Raw genomic sequence first — 12,342 nt, forward strand, 5'->3', positions numbered from 1 at the left:
TGACCTTTTGATGTGCCAAAGGTTCTGCAACATTAGGAAATAAATTGGCAAGATAAATTGATAAATTTAAATGAGAGGTAAATCTAATGAAAGCTTTGGAAATATCAGGGGGCATGAGCAGACCATGTGGCAATCATACACTCAAACAGATTATATGCAGCCGAGTGCGAGAAGGACGAAAAACACACGTCATAATGCGCGCTCCTTAATATGGGAATGGAAATTTACAGAATGCGGAATGTGCTTAAATCTGAATCACAGAAAAATGAACATAAAAGTTTCAGTGCATTGTATGTAAATATAATGCATGTACATTTTTCAGTTCAATGCAGTGTTCAACATTCTGTAGTAATGTGTTGGGATTGTTAAAACCACACAGCACTGAGCAATGGCATGGTTTTGATGCATGCAATACTGGAATCATATACAAACATACATGAACATGTATGTACCTCTTTCATTTTGATAACTTCTACATTTTCTGGCAATCTGCAATCCAAAATGTGATGCTCATGTTCGTGGAGAAAACAATTTAAGAACTTTATTCTCCATAATTAAATTAGGTTTTCAAAAACCGAAAACCTTTTAATTCCACATCCGATTTCACACTTCAAAGGATATCAGTGGAACATATGCAAATTACTCAGAAAGCTTTTGGTCGGTCCACGTTTTTTGTCTTTTCTCAAAAACGACTCTGACCGTGCATACAGCCATATGACAGAGCCTAGATACGTCTACTGGATATGACCAAACTTTGGAAGAAACCCCACAAGCTGCTGATAAAATGGATTGTTTAACACCTCGCTCCCAAGAGTTTAAGTAGACTGAAATGCCAAATAGGTACAAATCTGTATTAGCCTAGGTAGTCTGCTCTTACATCTAAGTGTTCTTTGGTGATAAGCCATGGTTGGTGCACCAGAAGTTTGATGAGTTCGGCCAGTCGTCGGAGTTTGTCTGGGATGAAGGTCAACCCCCTCAGCCAGTCTGGGTCTCCCCCCTGAGCCAGGAACTCGTTCTCTTGTAACCTGACAATGTAGCTGCATTGGTGTCGCGCTGTGGCCTGCAAAATATCAAAATCATACTCACACAATCAATTTTGATCAACCAATCACTCAAAATCAATCAATCCATTTCAGTCCATTGATTTCAATCAATCAGTCCATTTCCATCAATTCATTTCAATCAATCCATCAGTTTCAATCCAACATTTAACCCTTACCCTACTTGACCCTCCAACGCATGCCAATATGTGCCTCAAGAAAATCTCCTATGTTTTTTGCATGGCCCTCCAATATCTGCCATGTCATTTCAAGGGTAACTGGACAGGCACTCCAATACATGCCACAGAGAACAATGAGAGTCCTTTGATAACAATCAAGTGCCCCCAGCTGGTCAGTATCAGGCACCCTCCAGGGCCTCCAACTCCTGCCAATTGGAGCCTTCACTGTTAAGACAAACTATCTGCCAAAAAACTGCAGCTGGAGGGCATTGGCATAACCAACTGACATGCAGTAAACTACCCTCAGAGAATATCAATATCAAAGAATCAATTTTAAACCATCATTTTCAAACCATCAATTTCAAACCATTACCGACGTATGAACACTGTATATTCAGTGTGCTACCTCCTGAAAATTCCATCTTAAAAATTCCATCTTATGAATATTTAATGCGGTACCCGCTGCTATGTACATCAGATTTGAACCAGCCAACCGATTCCGTTAGCTCGGTGGTCGAGTGGTAAGACATCTGCACTAGAAAGCAGGAGGTCGCGGGTTCGAGTCCTGCCCGAGTGATTTTTTCCAACTTTCACTCGGGAGGTAACACACTGAGTATACAGTGTTTATACGTCGGTGAAGGGCAAAACCTTATTTGATTTACATCACCCCAACGCAAAATTCCATCTTATGAAAATTTCAATCAATTGATTTCAATCAATCAATCATTTTTATGATATTTTCAGCTTACCGGTACTTTGACCTCATCGCATTCCTGACAGCTAATGGTCAGGATTAAGCAGATTTATTTGGCTTTCTGTTTTTTTGTACAAGTATCAGTAAGACTGATCTGGTGGCGCTTGTTATCGTTGACCTCATATTTTATAAAAATAGTAAACATATATTAACAAGCATATGCCATGCCAACAACTAAAGGGTCATGTTACTGGCAGAAAGCTTAGAATTACATGTACAACATCTGTAAAACAAAGTAGGCTGAATTACATGTAACTGACTAATGTGCAATTATAGATAATAGCAGAAAAACATCTGTAGTTGCTTGATCGATTGTCAGCTGAAAGTTGGACTGTTTTTGACATCAGAATTTTATTTCTACAGATGGAAGTGTCAGTGCAGGGCTATTTTTAGCTCCCTTGGTCCCGGTAGGTCGGGGCAAGATGTAACAACAAGGCTCAAGACTTTCTGGTGTGGAGCCAATCTCATTTCCATTAGAAATACATTCTGGGTTGCGCACGTGCATTCCAGCACTCGGGCAATGTCTGCCACAAGGGTCAACCGACCTTTCTAACTTAGTATTCTACAGTGCGCTATGCACGTACACGTTGTACTGCAGCACATGTTCATGTACTGTACATGTACATGCACACGTACACAAATACCGGTGGCTCTTTCTGTTTGCACTGCACAGGATCAGCCCACTACCAGCCCACCCCGGCCAGCCAATCAGAGGCCGCGCTTCACTGGGCATGCTCAGTGTCCCGGGTCCCTGATCCCCGTTGCCGGGGACGTCATTGCTATGATAACCCAATACCAGGGTTAGATCATAGGAGGGATTTATGACTTCGTGGGGAGGAAATATAATCTTTTAGTAACAAAGTACCAGTAAAATAAAGGATAACATGATAACCCGCCGGTACGTTTTATTGCGAGCATATTTACTGGCAGGCCCCCTTTCGAACAGGAAGTTTCTCGAAGGCAATATTAAGTTGCTGGCAGTGACATTTCAATTTGGTTCAAAGCTTTTTTTTGACATCAAATAAAAGATATATCAAAACCTCCATACTGAACCGACACAATATTTTTTCTTTTGCTGTGCATTCAGGGTTAAACTGTTGCTACAAAATGTTGTCCTTATGAAAATTGCAGAGTAGTGTTTTAAAAACAGGTGCGATCACAGGCGTATCTGAAGCAATTTTGGATTTATGAATTTTCTTTATCAAGCCTTTCATGAAGCCCTAGGCAGAGCATGACAGAAGACACGGTTGGGAGAAAACGAAAAAAAAATTCATGATCTCTCTCTCTCTCTGAACTTCCCAGAAGCTTCCTTGGGATCGATGGAACGGGGGAGAAGTTAAAACTCCTCTCCCCGATCGCATGCACGTTCCTGACGCAATGTGTCCCGAGGATAAATGTATAATGATTTCGAAAAGGGCAAAGTAAAGAATTATCTCTTACAAAAAGCGGGACCGCCCACTCGTAAACTGCTAATAGAATATCCGCTTTCCGATACAGAGCACAAATAAAAAATGGAGAAAATATCGGGGTTGATGAATTTGAAACGGGCCAGACTGCCAGCACTTTCACATAGGGCTGTAAAAATGTTACATGTAGGTCAAAGGATGTATGATTTAAAGAAAAATATACATAAAAATATCAATTTGAACACATGAAGAATATTAAAATTCAAATGGTCACATTCTAACTGTTTTGTTCATGGTAGTATTGTCTGTTGAAAACCAATTTCTTTTTCCAACAGTTATATAGATACTAGGCAGAGCTGTATAAACGGGCAAAATATGCCATTTGCACTAAAAAATACCCTATCATTTAAACACAGAGTTAGTTGTGCAATTGTGCGTACAGTTGTCAGATTTTCCAAGGTTGAAAAATAAATTTACAGTAAAGTTGACCCGTACTAAAGCTCAGGACTAGATAACAAATTATTCTAAAACTGAAAAAAAAAAACAAGGGGAAAAAAAAAAAATTAGGAAAAAACCCTAACAAAGCATCATGAGACAGCGATGTCAGTGTTCCAGGGATTTCGTCTGGAGCAAACAATAGGGGGCACCTTTGCTTTGACTGGAAGAGTCGGTCACGCATGGGGGACACATGACCTTGGCGCACACAAACAATGCACCAGAATGAATGGTTAGGGACAAAACTAGAAACTTCAAAATAAAAAGTGGCCCCCATTGTGAAATCTACCCCAGAGAATCTACAAATTGCAAATAATTGGCCATTTTATGGGGGCAGTGGTTTGACCTGGACTTTCAACAGGTTACATAAAGGTCGTACTGTGATCTGTTTCTCGGTCCAAAAAAAAGAAAAGAAAAGTTGATCGATGGAGAGGGTGTAGGGCTGTTGTGGTTTCTGTTTTTTGGGGTTTTTTTTTGCCGATTCTTTATCTATACATGTACCCTTGAGAAATTCACAGGCTTTTCAAGCAGACCCAGGTGAAAAAGTAGAAGAACAGTAGGATCAACATTTTCTTCAACAACAACAACAACAACAACAACAGGACATAAGTAGGACTTTGGAGGACTTTGTGATACATAACAGTGTGTAACACTGAGATGAAAAATTAGATTTTTATTTTTCGGAGTTGTGGACAAAAAAGCAGGAAAAAAGTAGCAATTTCAAGAAAAAGTAGGAAAAGTAGAAGCAAGGTAAAACAAACAAAAAAGTCGAAAAAGTAAAAATACTTGAAAGCCTGAATTTGGGGTGTAACAACTACACTGAATACTTTCAGTGTAGTTATTAAATTCAGTATAGAATTTCAGTATAGAATTTCCATCTTTTGAGTCAAGAATAAAATATGATTTACCTTGCAAAGATTTATTCTTTTTTTTTTGACAGGTTTTTTAATAGTTACTGTACCATTATTGTGATGAAGTGTCTCTAGTTAAAAGTAACAAAAAATGGTTATTGCAAAAATTTTGCTCAATTTTTAAGAAAAATTATAGTTACCATTATTGCGATGAAGTGTCTGTAGTGAAACGGTAAGGGGCCGTCCCCCCGTAACATGAAGTCTTGGGTCCGGAGGAACGCTTCTAGGTAGCTGGGGTGTAAGCCCATGACCGTCGTCAAATGGTCTAACCGATTGCTCTGAAGGAAGACGTCGATGAATAAATCTTTCGCCTGGTAAATAAACAAATAAACAACAAACAAATATGTAAATAAACAATTTTACATGCTGCTACTGGTATCAATTTGTGAGGGCTGAAAGCTTCTCTTACTTGTAATAAGGTGGACATTTTTTGAAGTTCATTTGAGGAGCCTTTGGAAACTGATTTCGTTACTTGAGATTTTAGGTTTATAAGGCAAATAACAGCCTGTAATTGTTTTATGATTCACCTAAAAAACAAATGTCACGTGTATGTTAGGAAAATATTGAACTTGTAATGCTTCATTGGACTAAATTTACAGAAGGTCAAGAAAAGTTTGTATTTTGCTGTGAATCAATAATAAAAAGAATACAAGCAACTCTTGTATTCAAATTTTTAGGGTAAAAAAATTCAAAGAGTCAAGACTGTTTTATGAGTATGCCTACATATGTACATTGCTGTAATCTGAGTCCTTTCAAAACTTTCCTTTTTTTTTTTTTAACTGAATTCCATTCTTGGCTTTAATTTTTAAGCAAGACCCATCGCAAATAATCGGCTCTTGAACATTCCAACCACCCTCTTCAGCATTCCACCCACCATTAACAACAGAGTCTTAAAGAGGTTGTGGAATGCTTGAAGACATTTCCATCATTTTTCGGGTATATGTAGCCTAAGGTGTAATGAAATAAAAACGACTATTGTGTCTGTCATGAAATGAGTACAAAAGGTACTTTTGAGAGCTGTTTTTCAGGTCCTGTTTCGACCCGAACGTGCAATTTGTGTAAAAGTCATCGTTGGGGGCAGCAAACAAAACAGAGTAAATCATGACGTAATAAACAGGACTCCCGATGCAGGGTAGTATAAACGAGTCCTGTTTACGACACGATTTATTATGTTTTGTTTGCTGCCCCCAACGACGACTTTTACACAAATTGCACGTTCGGGTCGAAACAGGAACCTGAAAAACAGCTCTCAAAAGTACCTTTTGTACTCATTTCATGACAGACACAATAGTCGTTTTTATTTCATCACACCTTAGGCTACATATACCTGAAAAATGACGGAAATGTCTTCGAGCATTCCACAACCTCTTTAGAAGTGTGTTCGGCTATTTTGGGCACACGGGTAAAAGGCATAGATCTGCGGTTGGGCAATATATCTTTTTATGAAAATTTGTCAGGTCCCCGTTAATGTCGTTTTGACAAACACAATGGCCCTATAGATCTATGCTACACTCTACAAGCATCGTTTGTTTGTATTAAATCAATATAGAGAATGGCCAATATTGCAGCTACTGATGTATGGTTGTAACAATGACGCAGCACTAAGAGTGGTAAAGCCTATGTATGCACAAGCCACATTGATACGATCATCTACCGGTAGTCACATTTTGGAGGCTAGACAGCTGAGGAGTCTAATGCCCACCTGTCAACTTTGTAGATAATAAACTCCTTTTGACTTAGACAATCTTTGGGGCGCGATGGAACTCGCAGACTTTGTGCCCAATCATGGCCCAGTTCCGAGACGGGTTAATATTATCAAATTAGAGTAGATCTTAATTCAGTTTTATCACGAGCCCTTTGTACTTGGATGAGACAACTTTTGGACGCACTTTAAATTGATAACTAAAAAAAGAGAGTTCTTTCACAAGATTAATATTTTTATCAAGGCTGTAATTTTGACCGTAATTACAAAGGCCAAGAATACATGAGTTAGCAGAATTAAAAACGATAATTATCAAAGTGAGCCCTTTGTACTTCGATGAGACAACAATTATCGTAATTGAAATTGTCTACTAAAAAAGTATCGATTCACCAGATAATTTTTTTTTATCAAAATGTAATGTTGGCTGTAACACAAAGGTCAAGAATACATGAGTTAACAAAATTACAATCGATTATTAGCCGATTTCAACCCAAACTTCCAGGGCATCTATATCTGTATGGACAATGCTAATAGAGAATTCTTGCTAAATTTTACATTGTTGGCAATGCTGGAGTAAATAACTAGATTGTTTTTCAACATTTTTAAAGAAAGTTGGAATATTGTTTTTGTCTTACCTTTTCATCTCGTCCGTTCTGCGCAGCTGCAAACTGCAATGGAGGATAGAGAACAGAATGATTGAATTTCTCAAATCTCATCATGTAAACCTATCCAGTTTAAAAATTTGCAATACCATATTGCGCAACTTCGAGTGTTGATCAAGGTCTTTCCCCTTATGTAATAGTGGTGGATATGTACTGAAAGGAACAATGCCCGGTACGGTACGTACGTGTACACTTTCAGGATGTAAAGTACGTGTCACATAAAAAAAAGTCAAGTTTTAACAACCTTCACAGGTAGAACCAGACTAGCTGGCTTGCGCCTGATCATGGATGCGTAACCGATTGCAAACAAAATGTGGACTAAACTAAATTTTGTGGAGGTAATAGTTGAACAAAATTTCAAACTATGGTCGGCCGACCATCATTGGAAAATGATACAAACATTTCCACTTTTCTTGAAAATGACAGCACACCAGGAGCCATGATTTCACAGGATGCTTAAGTTTAACTTTATAACAGTCAAGTAAGTTACAATGTATTTCACAATAATTCGGTGATGGTTTTTTTTCCGGTAGTTTGCAAATGTTGTATACATATTACCTTTAATCCAAACCATGCTACACGTAAATTTATATGTAACAATATCTGACAATGAGCAATACAAACTGGTCTCTGTTGATAATAAGGTGAACATTAGACCTTATTGTCCCGATACTGGATTCTGTTCAGCAGGTACCGGTATACGCTATGCTGTTGTTCGATTCTTCTAGATTCAGTGAGGGCCATCACAAAAATTGACAGGGGTGTTAACAACCAAACCCTGTAACTTGTCAGGTCCTGGTACAATCAGAACAATCGAGTGAGTTAAGGAAATGGTACTAAAAACCACACCGGAAACTTTGTGGGGAAATTCTGTCCGCTTCCTTTTGACATTTTCAACTTGAAAATTGCTGATTGACCCAATAGCCCAATTTACTGCCCCAAAGCGCCCTTCCTGTTACTCCTCATATCGCCTCAAAAACTGAAAATTGGTCAACCCCGCGTCAACCCCGAGATCGATTTTGCTCCAGGTTGAACTCAACCCTGCTCCAGAACAGGGTTGAGATTTTCTATCCAGGTTGAAACTCTCGCCAGGGTTCAAAAACGATAGTAACCGAGCGAAATAATGTAAGCTTGGTTTGTACGAAACAAGTGGGAAACGGTGCGGGGTTGAATGCAGGGTTGAAACTCAAAAACTCAACCCGGGGCAGCACAAGGTTCACCCAGGGTTGAGTTCAACCCGGGTAGAGAGGCTCCAGTGTGAACCTTTTCACTATACAACCTCTGGTTTTATGGAGGAGTAAATACAATGTAATACATTTTAATACAATTGCTAAAAGGTTACCTTTCACACGAACATTTTTGAAATAGCTGTAAATTACCTAATTCTAAAAATGTTCTCCACAATGCTGGGGGAACTGGAAATGCTAACTGAAATATTCAATGTTGCAAACAAACCAATAAAATAAAGTTGAAAATGAAACTAAACAATTCAAGTTTCGGAGTAAGATAAATTTTATCTGTAGTTTATGAAGAAAGTATGCATTGTTGAAACTTACGGGTGTATACAACACAGCCACAAAAGAGAAACAATGTCGAATATCATAAACACATAAAAAAATACACGCAAAAATTTTTATCTGATCGTGCTGATAGAGAAAATAGGCAAATCAAATAATAAATAGTTTCACTGCACCACTATTTACAAAAATGTATAAACATAAAAAGATCACATTCTTGAAAAATTGTTGGCAGTTAACTTAGATCGCAACCTGACGCAACACAGTATCAAATTCATCCCCTGAATCTTGTTTGGACCACGGCAAAAAAGAAGAAGCAGTCTCACTAATGGACCGAGTGCTTTATCAAATTACAATATATACAATGTAAAGTCACCACCATACACAAGTATGGGTAGAAGACACACTGTCCAGACAAAATGCTAGCAAAACGTCTTTTACAAATTCTGTCAAGAAGGAACAGATACTCTAGCCCACTTCCCGAAGAATTTCTGAATCGAACGAAAAACTCGACAAAAAACACTCACCAATTTTAAAATAGTATGCATCCAGGAGCTAGTGTGCCTCGTCGCAACAACCGTATGTCTTTCTAATGTCATTTTCATTAATGTTACATGTCGGTCGGACTCGCAGTCAGTATAAAATCTCTACATCACGACTGCAGCAGAGAGTTGGCCACACTGACAAAGCCAAAGATGACAAACTTTTCCCCGTCCAGGTCTCGTCTTAAAACAAGGCAGAGGGATTAAAAATAAAACTGCCAGAAGTTGACTTCGGGACAAACCACCACTAAAAAAAAAAAAGTCCGGCCCGAACAGCTGATGAGCGGCAAATGTCAAGGAAATGCTTGGTCATATGGGCTTTTATACCGGTACAATAAGCATTGTCAACTTTGCTAGGGGGAGGGGAGCGTAGGGAAAAAGGGGGAACCTGGTTGAAACTGGGGACTAGTTAATCTATCCCACGCATGAGTGAGGCCAATAAAGTCAACCGCACAGGAAAGGCGGCGAGATCCCGCAAGAGTTGGCATTTGAATGCTGCCTGAACAGCTGTTGGAGACGAGCAGATTTCCGCAACTTGGTCAAAGCAAAAAAAAGCAACTGTTGCTTTGCTCGGGCCAAAAAGGAATCTTTTAACCTCAAACCTCCAAAATCTTTCAAAATCTACAGTGGGGCTTTAAAGGAATGTCTCCTTTGATTCCTGCCTAGTGGCGGTTTTGAAGGATTTGGGGAGATTTTTGACCAAAACCAAAAAAAAAAAACAACACAATTTTGGATAAAGCAGAAAAATTATGTTTCATTTGATTCCTGTTCAAGTGGTGGTGTTGAAAGATTTGGGAAGATTTCTGACCAAAAGAAAAAAATACAAGATTTTGGAGAAAAAAAAACCCAGAAAAAAACAATGAACCAAGCTAGAATCTGTAGACAATGTTCTGTGTTCTGTAGACTACAAGTACAAGTACATATTCTTCAAAATGGCAAAACGAGAATTTAAAATAAGGTTAAATGGGACACAAAGGTGCATTTTCAAGGATAGTATTAAAAAACTACGTTGCATGGCCCCTTCCCATGGTTTGGTTTTGGATTTGTTGTAACAAGCTTGGTATTACATGTCATAATAATTTGATATTTTTTCAAATGGCTACTTTACTTAATAATTTCTTAAACCGCAAAACGTGATACAAGCACAAGTCTGTAAGTACATACCGTACACACAACCGGATCAAATTCCTAATCCCGATAAACCCCGAGGCTCTGTTTTCCCTACGTTGGCCACCAACAAAATACTTCTTCATGACACCATATCTCCGCCCTCCCAAAAATATTTCTCTTGGTCGAATGCCAAGCCAACATTCTTTCCATTTATCTCAATCGCTCTGGCTGCGTACAAAACCATGGCAGGTGTTCTTTGGGCATCTGGGTAGATTTTTTTTTTTTCTCCAAGGCACAACCCCGGAAGGAATGATGCAATCACATCACCGTGATTAACTAACGATTAGGACGAAGCTTCGATCGTCAGCGACCCCGTGTTTACGTCAAACTAGGCCACCAGGGGGTGTGTCCTTATTTTTTTTTTTTTAACTAGGACCCTCTACTGTCTACGCACATCAGGTGATATGCTGCGTTTACGCATACCTGGCCCGCAACAAAGAAATATCGGAATGAAAAGAACATGGATACAAAGGAATGCTGCGAGTATTGCATCATCATATTTTATAGCTGCTATAAAGTACATTGTACAGACCATGATTTCAGTTCTGGCTACATATTTCTGAATCGTCAAGCTTTTGTTCATTGAAAGGCATTTGGGATCATTTACTCTTCAATGGATTTTGTTCATTTCCAATAATAACACCGCTCAAAATCCAAAGAAGAATGCTCAAAAGCTAACCTGTTGAAGTTTCAGTGAGAAACCATGATCAATATTTGATCACGAAACACAACTTCGTCAATAACCAGGTCTTCATTTCCCAAAACGTCACTTGACTGATCGTTGGAAATCAACGACAATTCTTGATTTCTTCTAAATGACAGCAAGCCAGATGGCATAAGTTCACAGGGTGTTTAGTACCAGTACAATCTTTTAATCCAAGTAAGCTTTTTGGTTATAATTTGGTAGGTTACTTCACGGATAAATGCAAATGTCTTAGTTTAAACTTGACACAATTTGGGTCATCGGGTCTCATGTAAAATTGAAATATGACAAAACGAGATGTCGAAGTGGGGTATTTGGGTCTACCTCGATCACTGGACTACCACCAGTATTTTTTGGCAAAAGTTCATTTCAAATGAACCCTATATTTTTTTGTACGTGTAAGTCACAGCAAATTTGCATGATACCAGGAAAAAACTGGCCTCTCAAAGACATTAAGCTTTAGCAAAGTTGAAAGGTCTTTGACCAAAAAAACTGTCCAGACCTGATTAAAAAGCAACGTTCCATTCATGTCGGCCTTGCCCTTGCTTATACTGTTGCATGAATGCACAGCTGAATGTCAACAATCGATGTTCCCTGTCTCAGCATGATGGGGTTTGATGTATGTAGGTTCCCACCGTTAAATAGGCCAAGGTCGAATTAATTTGGCCAAGGATATCACAACATCCTAGGCTGATCGTTTTTTCCCTTTCATTTCACCCAAGTCTTGATGTCAGTGATCTTGACAAGACTGTCAACTCATGCTGCTTTCATGTTAACGTTGGGTAGAGTTAATCTTGACAGACACTTTGACAATTTTTTTCCTTTCTATCTCTGACGACGACATCACACCATTATTTATGACAAGGTTATTCCTCAGTGGCTTTTTCAAAAAAATCTTTCGAAAGTTTCGACACACATTCTTCTTTCTAAAAGGTAAGACAGTTTATCTCAAATTCTCAACATGTAGATTTATGATCTAAAATCGTGACTACAGAATTATCACAATGGAGGAATAAGAACCACATTTTCACTAAGTGGAACATTGTCAAAAACCAGCAGGTTTTGTGACTTTAAAATTGATGACTTTTCAACCGTAACTAACTCTACAGAGCAACGCCCTGTCCTGTGTGTGTGTTTTATAGCGAGAAAATACCACGCTCCAGTAAACAAACTAGGGCAATGGGAATAATGGCCGGTCTAATGGGGGATTTTCAGTTCCGAGACTATGGTGCGCCGAGGAGCGTAATTGCAAAACCGACGT

General features: G+C 38.7%; 1 protein-coding gene across 2 annotated transcripts in view; it reads right to left on the minus strand.

Annotated features, from left to right (window-relative positions):
• The window catches only part of LOC119729986 (sestrin-1-like), a 42,269-nt gene that overhangs the window by 11,004 nt on the left and 18,923 nt on the right, over positions 1-12,342 (minus strand). For both annotated transcript variants that reach the window (XM_038202777.1, XM_038202778.1), the window contains 3 exons: positions 7,123-7,155; positions 4,926-5,096; positions 878-1,060 (listed from right to left, as the gene is read on the minus strand). In XM_038202777.1, coding sequence (XP_038058705.1) covers positions 878-1,060; positions 4,926-5,096; positions 7,123-7,155 — 387 coding nt within the window. The remainder of the gene's footprint in view (positions 1-877; positions 1,061-4,925; positions 5,097-7,122; positions 7,156-12,342) is intronic.

The sequence above is a fragment of the Patiria miniata genome, unplaced genomic scaffold (genome assembly GCF_015706575.1).
Source record: "Patiria miniata isolate m_02_andy unplaced genomic scaffold, ASM1570657v1 HiC_scaffold_22, whole genome shotgun sequence".
In the NCBI taxonomy this organism is placed as follows: Eukaryota; Metazoa; Echinodermata; class Asteroidea; order Valvatida; family Asterinidae; genus Patiria; species Patiria miniata.